The following is a 16,903-nucleotide window of genomic DNA, read 5'->3' as shown; positions in this document are numbered from 1 at the left end:
TCTCTTCACTGCCAATCGACATCATCTGGGACCACCCACCCTGGGCTGGCAGGAAATGAGGGTGAAGCCTGAGTAGATAGGAGCTGCCAGTTCCTTCCCCCTCAGAGTTGTGCAGGGTGGAGTTTCTCCGTGAAGCCAGTCCAACAGGCCTGAGTCCTCAATTCCCACTTCATTTCTTCACTGTGTGGCTTTAGGGAAACTCCTTCCTCTCTCTGGGCCTCCGGCACCTCACCTGCACTGAAGGAGTTGGGCTGCCCCTAAGGACCCTTTTGGCTTGAATTCCTCCTCCTGATTCTTTCATCCCTGAATCAAGCTCTCCAACCTTAGCTGCTAGCTTTAGGAGCTCACCTTTCAGAGCCTGTGATCTGGAGACCTTTGTCTAGATCCAACCATCCTGTGCTTAGGAAGAACATGGGCTTGAGAAACAGACCTCATTTCAAGTCCTGCCTGGGCTTAGGGCCTTGGGCAAGTCATTTAACTGAGCCACTTGCCCCTGCCTTGCTGGATGTGGGAGATAAGGCACTGCAGCTAACTAGGTATCAGGTACTTGGCACACAGCAAGTCAATCAGTAGCAACTAGGATTAAGCCTGGCCCTTCTCAGTTTGCTGGTGGACGACGTTCCCTCAGTTTGACAGAAAGACGAATAAGGAACAGTGGAAGCTCTACATTTCAAGAGACCCTGCAGGCCTGTTGCCAAAGTCCCGCTCCAGGCCACAGGGCCACAGACAGGAATACACAGAAGCAGAAAGGAAAGGCAGTTCAGGTGATCAGAAGAGCAAGGGCAATAGCGTGGTTTCAAGGACCAGCGGATCCCCACAGTATAAGGGAGCAACTGGTCAGAGGGCCAGAGGATGCCTGAGAGCTTTATCATCAGGCCCTGGGGGTTATGTATGTGCCTCTGGGGTCAGATCATTTCCCAGGCCTGGATTGGACCCATTCAGATGGGGTTAGACCCTCTGGCCATAGATCCCCTGGAGGGCCAGTCTAGGCTCCTGTCTCTGAATCAAAGGCTGCGACCTCGTGGTGATTGTACCCAGCACCCAGGACAGATCACCGCATCCAAAGGTCCAAAGTTTTATTGTTTTGAATACATTCTCCAGCAGCCCCTCAACTTCCCTCCCCCCCACCCTCCATCCCCAATACAGAATAAGGCTTGACCACAGACCCCCACCCCAGGGGCCCCAGCTAGGAGGCAGAGGGGGCTTCCAGTTTGGTTTCAGGGCACCCCCTTCTCACCCCCCCACCCGCCTGCCTGTGGGCTAGTCCTAGGAGCAGCTGGGGGTGAAGGGGTTGGACCAGTGCTGGGGTAGGGGGTAGGAGAGGAATAGCAGGCACTTGTAGAGATTTGTGGCCTATGGGCGGCACCCCTCCCCCTCCTCTGCCCCCCACCCCCCAACATGGAATTTTTGGTTCATCATAAAATGTCCCTCCCTCCCCTGCTGCAACCCTGTGGGGTATGAGAAACCCAGGCACTCAGGGCCCCTGGAGGGGCAGGGAAGGCAGGATCGGGGCTGAGGATGGCCCGGGAGTGGAGAGGGAGAGGGACAGGGACAGGGACAGGGACAGGAGGCAGAGAATAGGGAGGGAGACAAGGCTTTTACTTCCTAAGCGATTGTAATAAAAAACGTTCCTGGGCATTGAGGCCAGCGCCTCAGTTCAAATATAAATTCCCCAGAATGGAGGTGGCCCCCTCAACTCCCCCCCCAACCCCCCACCACCACTTTGCCTGGAGCTTCGAAACCCACAGATAGGGGAAAGCCCCCAGCCCTGGGCACCCACCCACCCTCACCATTAAAAAAAAGAAAATTAAAAGTTTTATACAAAACGTCGGGGCAGGAAAGGGGAGGAGGCAGGGGAGACACCAGAGAGCTGTCCTCACCTCCAGGGCTTGGGGGGGGGGGCGGTTAAGGCAGCAAAAGAAGCATGGGAGGTGGGGGGACCAGGGCCCCCTGCCCACAGCCCTCAGGAATCTCGATGCTCCAGAGAGAGCTGGGCTGTAGCGTGCTGGAGGTCAGAGCTCACTCGCCTCGGGGTGAGGGGTCCCCCGGCCTCCCCGGGTCCCTCCCCACGCACCTTCTTGTCCTCACCCTCATCCTCCAGGCCCCCAGCGGGGCCCCCACCCCCCTCCAGGCGACAGTCTTCGCTCCAGCGCCGCTTAAAGCGCAGCTTGAGAGGCATGCACTGTGCTGCCCCGGGTGCCTCTCCGGGCTCGGGCTTGGGGGGCGCAGGTGGGGCACGGGGGGTCTTGAACACCTCCCCGTCTTCCTCATCTTCATCGCTGATGTCAGTCACCTCTACTTCCTCCGACTCGCCCTCCGAGATGGGCTCCACCTTGATCTGCGGTGGCGGCGGGGCCAGCGCCCCCGCCCCTGCACCCTCGGCCAGCCCGCCCGCGCCGCCGCCGCCGCTCTTGTCGGCACCCACCGGAGCCTTCTCCCCGGCCGCCCGCTGCCGCCGTCCCAGCGGGGGCGGCTGGAGCTTAAACTTGAACGGGGAGGAAGAGGAGGAAGAGGAGGATGAGGCCGAGGAGGGGACCGGAGGGGTCTCGGGCGCCATGGGCGGCAGCGGGCACTTGTCAGGGCGCTGGGGCTGGGGCACCACCAGCCCAGGGTAGTGCAGGAAGGCGCGGGGACTGAGGTGGTAGTTGTAGACGCTTTGGGTGTGGGCCTGCAGGTACCGTTTCATGTCCTCAGGGCTAAAGGAGAAGTGGGAGCCTCCCCCTGAGCCGCTGGGGCCCCCACCACCACTGGGGTACATAGGGCTCAGCGTGGGTGAGGGAGTGTAGGCCAGGTGAGTGGGTGTCATGGGCAGAGCCGGTGAGAGCTGAGGGGGAAGCAGGGAGCCAGGCCCAGCCAGAGGCGACACAGGGAAGGGGCTCAGGGGCTCGGGGCCACCCCGGGGCCGGGGGTAGACGCGGAAGACGCCAGGGTCATGGGGCAGGCGTGCCAGTGGGGGCCCGCGGAAGGCCCCCAGCTCCGGAGGGCCTGGCGGTCGGGCCCGGGGGTCCTCTCCCAGCGGCTCTTCCAGCTCTGATGTGCCATCGCTACAGTCACTGACTGAGCCTCGACCCAGGCGTCGGGCCACCACAGCCGAGAAGAGGGAGGATGAGGAGGAAGAGCAGGCCGGTGGTGAGCGGGGGTCCTCGGTGGGGGACAGCACCTCGGAGGGCGTTGAGGGAGGGAAGCGGAAGTGGCTGCCACCCGACGGCACTGGCGGGGCGCTCTGGGGCACTGCCCCCCCTGCAGGAGAGGGGAGACGTCATTGTCAAGGCCCGCAGCCCAGCCTGGACCCAGAGGCAGATGCCCTCCTCCCTCTGAGGCCCAGCACACCAGCCCTAGTAACTCACCAGCCAACCCCACATCGATGAAAGGGTAATTAACCAGCACCAGTTTGTTGAAGTTGAACTTGTAGGTGAACCGTTTCCCCTTGGTCTTGTGCAGAATGCGTTTGTTGTAATAATAGCTGTGGGTGCAGAAACACATTGGATGACCGCTCACACCGGACCCCAGTCTAGACCCCATTCCTTGACCCAAGTCAGGTGCTGCTCACAGAGAGGGACCAAGAAACCTGGGCCACGCAAGAGAAACCAAGGACCCGGAGGAACGGACCTAGCTCTCCCCTCAGGTCTGGGGCCAGACTAGAGGCCACACCCAGGACTGCAGTCTCTCCTCAGGACACCTCTATGGGACAGAGGCGCTCAGAGGAGCCTTACGACTTGCCCATCCAGGGTCACACAGCTATGATTTGGCAGAGGATCAAACCCAGAGCCTATTCCCGTGGCTTACAGGCTCCCCAACCAGTGGGGGCTACCCACATCTGCCCAGGGGCTTCAGCCCCTCCTCACCGCAGGGCCCGGCTCAGCTTGTCATAATTCATCTGAGGCTTGCACTTGCGGACGCCCCAGAGCCGAGCCACTTCATCGGGGTCCTTGATGACGAATTCCCCGTAGTCCCCCTGCCAGGCGATGACCCCCTGGTACTCCTCCTTCCTCAGCAGCTCCAGGATAAAGTGCCACAGCTGGATCTGCCTGGAGCCAGGGGACGACTCCGGCTTGTAGGCCCAATCCGGGAAGGCAAACCCTGGGGACAGGAGGCAGGGGAGTGGCCCCGGGTCAGGACGCCAAGTCCAAGGCTCCGGGTCCCCTCCCAGGGTCCACCCTCCTACCCCGCCCTCCACATGGGGAAATCCGTCTCCCCTCCGCCAAGTCAGGACCTGAGTTTGAGGGAGACAGTGTGTGTCTGTGTGTGAGGGGGCTAGACAGGAGCTGGGGGGGGAAGGGAAGCTGGAGCCTGCTCCAGCGACACCGGGAGAAACAGGAAACCGTCGGCGGCGGGTCCCGGGGCCAGTGCCAGGGGGCCAGGCACCAAGCCAGGCCGGCGGGCAGGGCTGCCAGTGGGGGAGGGGCAGGAAGGGGCACACGTGGCCAGCCGGGTTGGGGCGCACCCCCCCAGCCCCCCCAACGCCCATTCAGGGCCAGTTATACCCCTCCCCCAACTCACCCCCCAGCTCCAGTCCCCTCCTGGGAACATAACACTGTCTCCCTCCCAAAACCTACCAGAGCCCTACTCCCACCCCAGGACCCGATGATTTTTTTTTTTTTTTTTTTTTCTTAAAAGGACCAGGAGGGGTGGGGTGGTTGGTTGACGATGAGGTCAGCGCTTGCACACACAGAGGCTTCTGTCTTCCCTGGAGAGTGAAACCCAGACTGTCTGAGAGCGAGCCCCCCCCCCCCGCCCCCAAGCCCTAGACCCTCTGTGCAGCACTGCCCTCCCCGGACCCAGGCACATGGACACAACCTGGCTGGAAGGCCCCAGCCCAGGCCTGGAGACTGAGCAGGCAAATGCTGCAGCCTGTTCCCCTCTTCCGCCTTCTCATCCTCAGCTTCTTCCCTACCCACCTGCCTACCCGCCCCCAGCACTAACCTTGGGTAGAGGTTGGTGGTGGGCTGGCTGGTCCCTGGAGGGGGTGGGCAGCCTGTGGGGGGGGGGCTGCGGTTGTCATTTCCCAAACCCCGGGGTAATCAGGGGCCATCAATAATTCAGCACTAGGCAGCCGGTAATGGAGGGGTGGGAGGAGGGAAGGGGAGGAAGAGAAGGAGGGGGAGGCAGGGCAGGGGCCCTGGTGCCACCAGAAGGAGAAGGCCAAGGTGGACAGCTAAGGATGGGCGGGGTCCCTAGTCCCAGTCAGGCTGCACAGTGAGCCTCTGGCCCCTGGCCCTGGCTCAAGCCCCAGCTCAAGCAGGTACCAACCAGGCCTGGGGCAATGCTGAGCCTCCCTCAAAGCCTCCACAGCAGTCTGGACTCCCAACAGGGGATCCTTACCCTTGGGGACACAGGGGTTCAGCAGTTCATACTGCCACAGGGACCACTCCTTCTAAATCCAGAGCTGACTCTGTCCCCTACAGTGACCCAGCTTCCTGAGCCCTGGCCTTGGGTAGAATGGGATGGCCAGCATTCCCCATGTAGTCCCTGCCCAATTCAGAAATCCCAGCCTCAAACCAGCCCCTTAGGGCTCCAAGGATACGACCTCCAGCTGGTCACAGACCCAGAGTCCTACACCAGCAGCCCCTGTTCAATTCAGAAGTGACAGCCCCCAACAATGCCTTTCATAGATCCCAGCATCCGTAGCCCCATCCCTCTCACAGGAATCCAGGTGTTCACCCCATTATCCTCACCCTGCTCGAGAATCCAGGTCCCAGGGTCTTCCTCAGAGCTCAGAGGCCCTTGGGAATCCAAGTTACCAAGTCACTAGCTCCATGTACCCTCTGAACCCTCCAAAAAGCTGCTACCCCCCACTGAGGGCACCAAGCTCTGTGCTTCTCCCACCTAAGCCCCAATCTGGCTTTCAGACCCAGGAGTGTGTGTGTTGCGGGGGGGGGGGGGGAGGCGAAGCCCCTGAGACAGCAGTCTGGAGGTGGGGGGGTATACTGACTTCCATCCTCCCCCCCAAAATTAAAGCCACCCTTCCCAGCCCACCCACCCCAGCCTCCTTGTCCCGGTAACCAGGCAACGTGTGTGCAGCGACAGTCCTGGGAGCGGGGGAGCAGGAGGCTAAAAATAAACTTTGCAGAAGAGAAGGAGTGAGAGAGACTACATGCAACACAAAGGGAACTCGAAAGGGAGGTGGGGGGCTCTGGAAAGGCCGCACACCGCATTCCGGGGGCTGTCCCAGGCCACCTTGTTAACCCCCCCTCCCTGAGGAAGCCCCCCTCCAGGCCTACGACCCTGGATCCCACTCCAGGCAGGGACCCTCGCCACTCCCAGGTCCACCCCAACCCAGCTTTCCTCATCGGACATGGCATACATGAGGGCCTGTTCCTGGCTTTGGGGGGAGAAGAAGAGCGGGGGTGACGTCAGGGTGTCTCAATGGGGCTCTGTTCCCCAGGCCTTGGAGCCAGGAGCCAGGCACGGGCAAGGGGAGCATGTGTGAGTGTGTTGTGTATGGGTCCACGTGCTTAAACAGGGAACCACCGGGCCTGCACCAAGAAAGCTTGGGGGAGCAGGACCTCTGGAGCATGGGGGGCCGGTGAAACAGGGAGCAGGCAGCTGACACAGAGAGGTGCTCAGGGCATTTTGAGACAGGGTGGAGAGGTGGCAGCAGACAGACAGGAAGGGTTGGGATGGCAGGGTCCCAGAAGGCACACCTGGGTCCCACAGAGGCGGGGCAGGGATTCTCCCAGACAGACTGGAAATGCGGGGGGGGGGGGGCAGAACTCCTGGGCACCCCCCAAATTCACATGACTGGGCAAACTTTTTTTAAAGAGACTATGGGGGTCGGAAGGGAGGGGTGGTAGTAAAGGAAGAACACGCCGACCTCCTGGGGGGCCCTACCACCTCCCCCACTCCAGGCAGCCCTCGGTGGCGCCAGAGCCGGGAAGAAAACAGGAAGTGGGAAACAGCCGCGGCAGAGAGGAGAGGGGCCGGGATGGAGGATCGGATGGAGGGGCGTGCGGACGGACAGACGCACCGATGGGCCGATCGGGAAGCCATTCCAGGCCCCCGCCCCTTCCCCCAGCCGGAGAACCTACACGCGGCTCGCGCCCAAGACAGGGTTAGGGGAGCGGCCCAGCCGGTCCCACCAGGCGAAGGCCCGTAGCAGGGAGGGAAAACGAGGCGGGGTTGTCTGAGCGCCTAGGCCCCCTCCCCGGGCGAGGGGAGGCTCCTGCTGCCCCCAAGGCCCAGGGGCCCTGGAGCCTGTGGGAGCCAGAGAGTATGTGGGACGCACGTGACTGACCCTACAGCACTCCGCACCCCTGCCCCACCCCCCTGCCCCCCTCCTCGGCCCCAATCCCCAGGCGCCGGAGCACGGCTCCGAGCCCTTTAAGAGCCGCCCCCTCCCGCCGAGCGGGAGGGGGGGGCGGGGTGGGTGGGCCGGTCGGGGCACACACCCGCACACAGGAGCCCTAGCCGCGGCCGCCGCCGGGGGAAGGAAACAAGTTTGAACAGCGGCGCCCGGCCCCCTTCCCCCTCCCCCGTCCCCGCCCCGGGCCGGATTCCGACGGGGTAGACGGGCAGGGGGCGGCTGGGACCCCTCCCCCCAGCGCGCTCGGGCGCAAAGTCCAGCCCGCGCGAGCCCGGGGGCGGCGGGGGAGGGGTGGGGGGAAAGTCCGAGTGGGAGGGGGGTTAATCCCGCTGCCCCCCGCCCGCCGACGGATGGGGGGAGGGGAACCTTGGCCCCTTAAGGAGGAGCAAGTTGGCGGGGAAGAGGGGGGCGGAGGGAAAAGACGGCCGGTTGAAAGAGAAGCGCTGGATGAGGGAGGGGGGGTGAAGGGGGAGCCTCCGCGTCCCCCTCACCTTCCCCACCCTCCTCAACCCCGGGGCCCCGGCGGCGCGGGAGAAGGGTACCCAGGTCTCCCCGGAGCCACCTTAAAGCCGCGCGTTCTAAGGTCGGAAACAAAAAGTTCCTTTTTCGAACGTTCGGGCTGCGCTTTGGAACTTTGCGACTCGGCGCGGGCGGGGGAGCGAGGAGCCGGCGGAGACGGGCGGGGGAGGGGCGGCGCAGCCCGGACCCCGAGTCTTGGGCTCCCCAATCACGCCCTCCTCCTAGAAGCCATCCCGTATCCCCCTTTAAGCCGGTGCGGGGCACGCGCCGCCGTGAAGGTCATGGGCCGGACCACGCAGCGCGGAACCGGGAATAGCGGGCCCCGTGGACAGCCCCCCCTCCCACGCCCCGCACACGTCCCGGCCCCCAAAGTGCAACGTGACAGAGCGGCGGGGAGGGACCCCGCCACCCCCGTGATCCCGGGAGTGGGGGAGAACCCAGCTTTCGGGGTCCAGTAGGGAGAGGACCAGGACTCGCAGCACCCACACCACTCCGCCCGGACCCAGAAATTGGGGGTCCCGTGCAGCACCCCTCGGTTGCGCCACGAGAAGCAACAGGTCTCGAGTGCTCGGGGGTCCCCCGGAACTGGGGATCACTCGGGCTACCCCGGAACCCTCCAGCCCCCCCAAAGTTTCTCCGCCTGGTTTCCCGGGGCAACAAGTCTCCCCCACACGTGCTACCCCCGCCCCCACCTGTGTCCGCCGGGGTCTTCATGCTGGGGGGCCCGGGGCGAGGCGCCCCGACTCCGGGCCGCAGCTCCCGGCGCCCGCGCTGCCCCGTCCCGTCCCGCGCCCGTCGGGCCGCCCTCGGCGCTTCACCCGGCCTCGCCTCTCAGAGCCTCTCCCCTCCCCGCCGCCGCCTCCCGGGTTAATATCGCACTCCGGGGCCGGGACGCCCACGCCCCCCGGCCGGCGACGTCACCGCCGCGTCGCCATGGAGACACTGCGCCCGCCCCCTCCCCGCGCACTCACACACACACTCGCCGGCGCGCAGCCACTGAGGACCGGCCGGCTCTGGGCTTAAAGGGGCCGCGCGGCGGGGGAGGAAGGAAGGAGGGGGCGGGGGTGGGATGGGGTCCTGCGGGTCATGACCCTTTTCCGAGGCTCCAAGTCTGCAGATAACTTAAGTCCTTGGCACTCGCGACCTGCCGCCCCTCCTCCTCCTGCCCACTGCAGAATCCAGAGTTTCTTTTGGGAGCTTGTAAGAGGGCGGAGTTGGGGGCACATGGAGGGGGGCCAGAAACTTTTGAAAGGCCTGGACCTTTCGGGAGGGGGCAGAATCTTCACCTCAGGGGGACGGGGTCAAGACCTTGGGGGTTGATCAAGACCACAACATTTCCCACCCTGGCCTTACCCTACTGCCCCCCCCCCAAAGCCCTTAGCCTGAATGGGGGCAGCTGTCCAGGGGTGGGGTGGAATGGGTGGGAGGCATTTCCCAGCATCGGAAATGGGGAGGCGGCTGTGCCCTCCGCTCCTCCGGGGATGGGGTCTTGGCCTTCCAGATATCCCCAGTCCCAGCTGCGGAGGAAGTGACCTGAGAGAATGCATTCGGGAGCATCCCCCCACTCCATCCCCAGGCTGCAGCTGTTCTAAGGACGCGGCTGGCGTCGGAGGTACCCCCACCTCCACCACCAGCGCAGGGGTTCCGGAGGTGGGGCCAGGATGCGAGGGGGCGACCAAAGTCTGAACAAATGTGCTCCCAAGGGGCACTGGGGGGTCGCCAGGAGAGAGGAAGGTAGGGCTTAAGGATGAAGGCCAGTGCGTAGGGCAGTGTTAAGTCTGTTCTCCGCAGCAGGGAGGGATGGAAGGAGCCTGAGGCTTCAGGAAACAGGAAATCAGCGCTGATCAGATGGCTAGTTGGAGCCAGCAGCAGGGTAGAGAGAGGGCAAACAGAAGCAATATCCACAGACCGAGCCTGGAGACAGAGTTTCAGAGAAGACTCTGAGGTACCAAAGGAGGGAAATATTGCAGGGGTTGGGGGGTGATGCTCAGAGAAACTGAAACTGAGAAGATGGGCAGGGAGAGACAAGCCACAGGGAGGGAAAGCCAGCAGGGTCAGACTCTATCTTCTTAGGGCTCTAACCCGCGGCGGGTTCCTAGATGCATTAGAACAGTCTCTCACCATCGCCTCAGAAGAAGTCTCTAGCCTCTTCCTCCTGGAGACCAAAGCCTCCAGGGAAGCATCACCTCCCTGGGGAATTATGTAACCTTGCCTAAGGACAGTGCAGCTCCCCCACGGATATTGTAACCCTCTGGGAGCAGTGTGGTCCAGCAATAATAATCACCATCATTGTTATTATAACAGCTCCCGAATTCCTAGCGCTCATGATGTGCCAGGCACTGGGCCAAGCATTGTCTGGGGCATCTTGTCATTTGATGCTCACAAAATCCCAAAGAGGGAAGTTACTATTGTTATCCCCATTTACAGATTAAGAAGGTGAGGCTCAGAGGGGAAATCAGTCTGCCGAAGTCCTACAGCCAGGAAGTGTTGGGAGTCAGGATTCAAACCCGACCTATCCCATTTGAAACCACCACCCTTCACCACTATGCTTTACTAACGCCTTTACTGTCCCCCCCCCCCAAGAAAAAGACAATGCAGAGTTTCAAATATAATAGGTCTGTAACAACTTCAGTGATCCCACACTCCCACCGACAAGAGAGACCTGTGTTGCAACCCTAACTTTGCTATTTCCTGTCTGTGACATAGAGCAAGGGAGTTTGCTTCTTTGAGCCTCAATTTCCTCATCTATAAAACGGGAATATTATTAGATCCTACATGACCAGTATTTTTTTTAAGAAGTAAGATGTGAAGTAAGTATGCAGTAAATACTGGTAATAATTAGTAGCAGAATGAACTATATACCCCATGGATAATGTAAGCACCACTCACCATATAGACTCCCAACTGTACACAGTAAACACAGGGTACGGACAGTGTGAAATGGCTTCTTAATGGCGTAAGTCCCACCCTGACCCAGTCATAACTCAATCCTACTGTTTCTATGAAGTACAATCATGGATGGTGGGCATGCCTGGTGGTAGAGTCTGAGCCATCACAGAGAATGGGCATCCCCGGTGAAAATGTCCCTTGGGTTGTGTGACCTCTGGTGGTTTGTGAAAACCTATCCACAGCTAGTGTAACCACTGAGGGATTGATGCGACTCTACCACAGAAGTGTGGACCCTTTTGGATAGTTCACTTGCCTCGTGAACGCTGAGAGCCATCCTCAGGGAAGGTGGACCCATCACCACTGGTCATTCCTTAAAGACATGCCATCCAACCAAGGCCGTATCAATTCCAATGAACAAGGGGACACTCCACTCCCCGCTTCCGTTCACTGTGAAAAATCTCCACAGATCCCCCCTGGGGCTTGTGAAAAGTGCAGCCTCTCACAAAGACCTAAGACATGCCTACAGTGAACAGTGTCGTGCTCCGGGGAGAAAAGAACTCTTTCTAGACAGTGAAGGCACCCTTGCTCCCATGGACCTAGCACTTCTTGTTCCAGTTTACCATCCTGACACAGATAACACTTATCCTGTTGCTGTCAGGCCAAGGCATGGACAGAACCTGTCCCCAGAGAAGTCCCAACACTCCACGGACCTCACTCCTGGAAAGGAAACTGTATGGATGATGAAAATCATAGTTGCAACCTACCTATCACCTATAATAAGCAACACTGAGCCATCATTACTGTGTGAACATTGTAGTTCCCTTAGAAATAACATGAATCACCCTATATAGAGAGTGTAGCCACCTAAATAGAGTGACTGCCCCCAAACAAAAATGTAATCCCATTAGAGAGTACCACCCCTCTTCAGCTCCCTGACTTGAAATGCCAAAGGGCTCCTGGGCTCAGACCTGGGTCCTCCTCTCTCCTCCATCTATTGCTCATTCCCTTGGTGATCTCCACCAGCGCCATGTTTTCACATGCCATCTCCATGCTGATTCCACCCAAATTTCTCTCTCCAGCATAGGACTCACCCCTGGCCTCCAACCTCACACATCAAACTGACTCACCAGTGTCTCCATTGGGATTTCTCAAGCTTGCCAAGTCAAAGTGGTTTTCCTCAGCTCCCCCAAACTGTCCCCACCTCAGTCTTCCCCATCTTGGGCACCTGCAGCGCCATTTTGCAAGTTGCTCAGGCTGAATTCCTTGGAGTCCTTGACCTTCTCTCACCCGTCATCTGATCAGAAAGGAACTCCCATATGCTCTACTTTCAGCTGCTTCAGAATCAAGCTCCTCTTCGCCACCATTCCTCACTCTCTCCTGGCTGCCACCAGCCCCTATGGTTTGAGCCCCACCCATAGCCAGAGGGGTTCTAGTAAATCACATGATGTCCCTGTGCTGCCCCAAATCCTCTGTTCCCTGGGAGTAAAAGCCAACTCCCTGTAATGACCAGCAGGGCCCTTCCTCCCTGACTTCACTTCCCACCTTTCCCCTCCATTTCTGTGCCAGCTTCACTCCCAGCCTCTTTGCAATTCCTTGAACAGGCCAGGCAGATGCCTGCCTCAGGGATTTTGCCAGGGCTGTTCCATCTGCTCAGAAGGCTCCCCCCCCACCCCAGAAGTCTACATAGCTCTGCCCTTCATCCCCTTCGGGTTTTTACTCAGAAACCACCTTCCCAATACCTGACCACTCTTTTAAATTGAAGCCCCCTGGGCGCCTGGGTGGCTCAGTTGGTTAAATTGGAGCCCCCTTCCTAGACCCCTCTGTCCTTTCTATGCACTGTTTCTCCCCATAGCACCTTTTTCTCAAGTGATATAGATTAACTGTAACGTATTAGCTAGTCATCTGAATCCCTCCTCCATCCCTGCTTTATCACCGGTGCCTACACCGGGGTGGGTCATAGAACAGTCTGGTAATATGTACCTGCTGAAATGAGCTGAGTCCATGTACAGCTGGTATAACCCCACGATCAGAACCCATCAGACAGACAGAACAAGGTCCATAACTGATAGAAACTCCCATTTGCAATGTGGCTCTCATATGGACAGTGGAAACCCCAAATAGTGCAATGCTCAAAAACAGCGTGAACCCCAGTAGAGGCAGCACGACCCTCATAAACCTCATACAGACAGGGTAACCCTCATAAATGATAGGAGTCCCATTCAAACAGCCCAGCCTTCATAAACTTTGTGAGCCTCGTATAAAAGGGCAACCCACATGAATGGTGTAAACCTCATATTGCCAGTGTAACTCTCATAAACAGTGTGAGCCCCATATACATGGTGAGGCAGCAAATAAACAGTGTGGGTCCCCCTACAAATAGCATATACTCTCATTAGCGTGCCCTACCATAGACACAGCGTGGCTTGTTGAACATGTGAATTCCTCTATCAACAGGGTCAACTCGTACAACCTGGGTAAACCCATATGCACAGCGAAGACAAGCATATAAATAGGGTCGTTTCCATAACCAGCGTGACTTTTCATGTGAACAGTGTAGCCCCATAGTCATATGGCCTCGTGCAGTGCAACCCATGGACACCGTGCCCTCCCGGGAACAGTGCCGCCTGCCTCAGTGGACCACTCAGTGAACAGTGTAGATTTCACAAGGATTGCAACAGGGGCGCCTGGGTGGCTCAGTTGGTTAAGCGTCTGACTTCAGCTGAGGTCATGATCTCAGGGTCCTGGGATCGAGCCCCATATCAGGGTCCTGGGATTGAGCCCCACATCGGGGTCCACGTGGCGGGGGGGTCTGTGCTTAGCGGGAAGTCTGCTTCTCCCTCTCCCTCTGCGCCCCCCCCCCGCTTGTGCAGGCACTCACTCACTCTCTCTCTCTCAAATAAAATCTTTTAGAAAATCCAATGCTTGCAATAAACCTCAATGTCACTATGTCAGTTTTTTTTTTTTTTTTAAAGATTTCATTTATTTATTTGAGAGAGAGAGAATGAGAGAGAGAGCAAGCACATGAGAGGCGGGAGGGTCAGAGGGAGAAGCAGACTCCCTGCCGAGCAGGGAGCCCGACGCAGGACTCGATCCAGGGACTCCAGGATCATGACCTGAGCCGAAGGCAGTCGCTTAACCAACTGAGCCACCCAGGCGCCCACTATGTCAGTTTTATTAAGTCATTGATAATGTAGCCCTTTTCCATAAACAGGGAGAAACCCCATGTTCCATTTAAGCTCCCTGGGCCTTTGTAACCTTCATAAAATTATATTATCCACCCCCCTCCCCAAAGTCCTAATTCTCTCATTAAAAGTTACCCAACTGTCCTTCAACACACACATGTATTAAGACAGTAGGAGTCCCTGAAGGGTGGTGTAACCTGTCACAGACAATGAGGTCCCAAATAAAGACAAAGAAATGGTGAATTCGTGAACGGCAAGGATTTCCCAGGGCCCAACACAGGATAAGCCACATAAAAAGCGCCCCTCCGGGATGCCAGGGTAGCTCAGTGAGTTGAGCGTCTGCCTTCGACTCAGGTCATGATCCCGGGATCCTAGGATCAAGCCCCGCATCGGGCTCCCTGCTCGGCGGGGAGTCTGCTTCTCCCTCTCCCTGTACTCCTTCCCCTGCTTGTGCTCTCTCTGTCAAATAAATAAATAAAATCTTAAAAACAAAAGCACCCCTCCTATTTACTGAGCACTCACTATATGCAAGGCCCTGGATTCAACATCTGATTTCATTGTCACCTCAACTTTATTAGGTAGGTACTCCAATGATCCTCATTTTTCAGAGGAGGAGAGTGAAACTTAGGTTCCAGGCCCACGGCAACACAGCTAACTATGGTGACAGCTGGGACATCAAGTACTGGACCATAATGCCTCCCGATAGATTGACAAATGCCCCAAAGATATGCTGAACCCTGAAATACCTCCCCAAAACATTGCCACCACCATCAGCAGCACCACCAGCATACAAACTGCGGACAAGGTGACCAATAAGACTGAGACAGCATAAACTCTTCAGGCAGGGATAACCTCCTGAATACTAACAATCACACTAATAGCCAAGATTTTCGAGGATTTACTCTGCTGGAGACACTGTCCTAAATCCTTTGCACATATTAATTCATTACAACCCTATGCCGAGGTGGGGTTTTTTTGTTTTTTTTTTTTAAATTATCCCTGTACAGATGTAGAAATGGAAGCACAGAGGGATGAAATGACTCACCCAAAGTCACACAGCTGGGGAAGAAGCCCCACTAGCTGGGTTTGACCCCAGCAGCCTGGCTAAGCCTGTACTATCCTGCTTCCTGCAACATCACCCCCCCCCCCCAGCTTCACAGGACAGTGTAATTGCAGTGAACTGTAGAACTAAGTTAACTACGGTTTATGTAATTCTCCCAGGGGCAGGGCACAGCTCACTGTGCACACCTTTCCTCGATGACAGGGAAAATAGGCCTTAGACAGCATGAATTCCCATGGACAGGTCTCCTTCGTGCATGGTGTAACTCCAATAAGCAGTGAGGATTCCTCTGTGGACACTGGTTTTTGTTTTTTTGGTAGATTTTATTTATTTATGAGAGAGAAAGAGTGAGGGAGAGGAGCAGAGGGAGAGGGACAAGCAGGCTCCTCACAGAGCACGGAGCCAGATGTGGGGCTCGATCCCACGACCCTGAGATCGCAACCTGAGCGGAAACCAAGGGACAGACGATTAACCGACTGAGCCACCCAGGCGCCCCTCCTCTGCGGACATTGTGAACTCACCACAGCCAAGACGTTCCTGAATGGGACAGCAGAGGCCCCTCTCACTACAGCAGAGCATACTCCCTGGACAGGGTGAGTTCCGTCATGGACAGTACACACCTCCCCACCAACAGTCTGATTCTCCCTCACACCTGATGTGAACTGACTGCGGACCCTGAAACAGCATCCCCATCAGTGGAAGTCTCCCTGTAACGCAATAGAATCTCCTATGGGCAATGAGAACTCCCACCTGGTATGTGGTTCCCGTGGACAGTATGATGTCTCATATCCATGACAAAGTTAACAAGGACATGGCACATCGCCATGTATGGGGAACCTTCTGCAGCTTCTGTGAACCCCTTTTTGTGACAGTGTGAACCGCTCTCCAAGGGTCTACCTACGTAGGCAATGGGAACTCTCTGATGAGTATAAACTTCCCTCAGACCCAGCATCTGCCCAACGTACCCAGTCTAAACTGCCCTGTAAAAGTTCCCTCAAAGCCCGCTCAATGTTTAAGTGCAAACTCTTCCAGAATGTTATTAAAATAGCATAAAATAGCATGGTTATAAAATAGTACGTGCAAGTCATAATATAATACTGTAAGTAATTGTGTAAGATTCCTTCCCAGTGGAACTTGCAGACAGTGAAATTTCCCCCTCTCTCAAAGCAAATCTCTCGTGGACAGTGCATAATGCGTATCTCCTTCAAACTCAGTGAACCCCGCTGGACAACCGACGTTTCTTCCCAGCCCCGCGGTGAACTGGCCATATGTCACGGGTCGTGGGAATGTCACACAGCATGCACCTGCAATAGGCTGGGTGCGTTTTCTTCACAACTGGTGTGGATCCTGTGTGCATACTGGGAACCCACCACAAGCAGCGGACGCCTCGGCTGAGGCCAGTGTTCACTGCTCCCCATTACCCTCTATCTAGGGCAAATCCAACGGGGAGAGTATGGATGCACTGCAGACAGCTTCCCACCTGGTGTAAACCCCGTGTCTGGGCTGCAGGAACCTACGACTGGCAGGGCATATCCCTCTCCTCCCTACCCTGTGTGAACACCCCCCCCACACACACACCCCGAGACCTTAAAAAAGTCTCGCTCCCGCCAAGTGCGAACACCCACAAAGTAGCTCCCCCACAGAATGTAGTGTGAAGGGAATGTGGTGTGAAGCGCCGCCTTTTCCCATCTTGTGCCCCGACAAGCCTAAGGGGGCTGTCAGAAAACTGCACTGCCCTACATGTCAAAGTCTTGGAAGAGAGGACTTGTCCCCAGGGTCCCCAAGCCCCAGGCCGCGCGCGTTCACTCCACTGCAGCGCGCGCCTCCCCACACGCGCACGTTCTCTCCCCTCCCGGTGGCAACAGGGCTTTCCGCGGGGCCGCGCCGGACTTTCTGAGGCTGTTGATTGGTCATAGTCCCGGCCGCCCTACAGCCAATCAAGCGGGGGAA

At 57.9% G+C, this 16,903-nt stretch overlaps 1 protein-coding gene across 2 annotated transcripts; it reads right to left on the bottom strand.

Annotated features, from left to right (window-relative positions):
- Positions 1–1,062: 1,062 nt before the first annotated feature.
- Positions 1,063–8,681, bottom strand: ERF (ETS2 repressor factor). Of its 2 annotated transcripts, XM_081806970.1 has the most exons (5): positions 8,515–8,661; positions 4,557–4,687; positions 3,846–4,080; positions 3,348–3,463; positions 1,063–3,240 (listed from the first exon to the last, which is right to left on the bottom strand). In XM_081806970.1, the coding sequence occupies exons 3-5, from the start codon at positions 3,875–3,877 to the stop codon at positions 1,964–1,966; spliced, it is 1,425 nt and encodes a 474-aa protein (XP_081663096.1). In that variant the 5' UTR covers positions 3,878–4,080; positions 4,557–4,687; positions 8,515–8,661; the 3' UTR covers positions 1,063–1,963. The 2 variants fall into 2 exon arrangements, with proteins under 2 accessions (XP_081663096.1, XP_006748343.1); XM_006748280.2 differs by lacking the exon at positions 4,557–4,687 and having other exon boundaries at positions 8,515–8,681.
- Positions 8,682–16,903: the final 8,222 nt, after the last annotated feature.

Source organism: Leptonychotes weddellii, chromosome 16, assembly GCF_054177405.1.
Source record: "Leptonychotes weddellii isolate Sample4059 chromosome 16, ASM5417740v2, whole genome shotgun sequence".
Taxonomy (NCBI): domain Eukaryota; kingdom Metazoa; phylum Chordata; class Mammalia; order Carnivora; family Phocidae; genus Leptonychotes; species Leptonychotes weddellii.
The sequence above is the reverse complement of the archived record's forward strand: the minus strand, read 5'-3'. Positions and strand labels throughout refer to the sequence as shown.

What these genes read in the sequence shown, in the direction of transcription:
- ERF (XM_006748280.2), bottom strand. Translation starts at nt 8,536, where the DNA reads ATGAAGACCCCGGCGGACACAG. An exon ending in GAAGACCCCGGCGGACACAG is followed by an intron (nt 4,081 to 8,514) that starts GTGGGGGCGGGG and finishes TCCTGTCCCCAG; the next exon opens with GGTTTGCCTTCCCGGATTGG. An exon ending in CATCGATGTGGGGTTGGCTG is followed by an intron (nt 3,241 to 3,347) that starts GTGAGTTACTAG and finishes CCTCTCCTGCAG; the next exon opens with GGGGGGCAGTGCCCCAGAGC.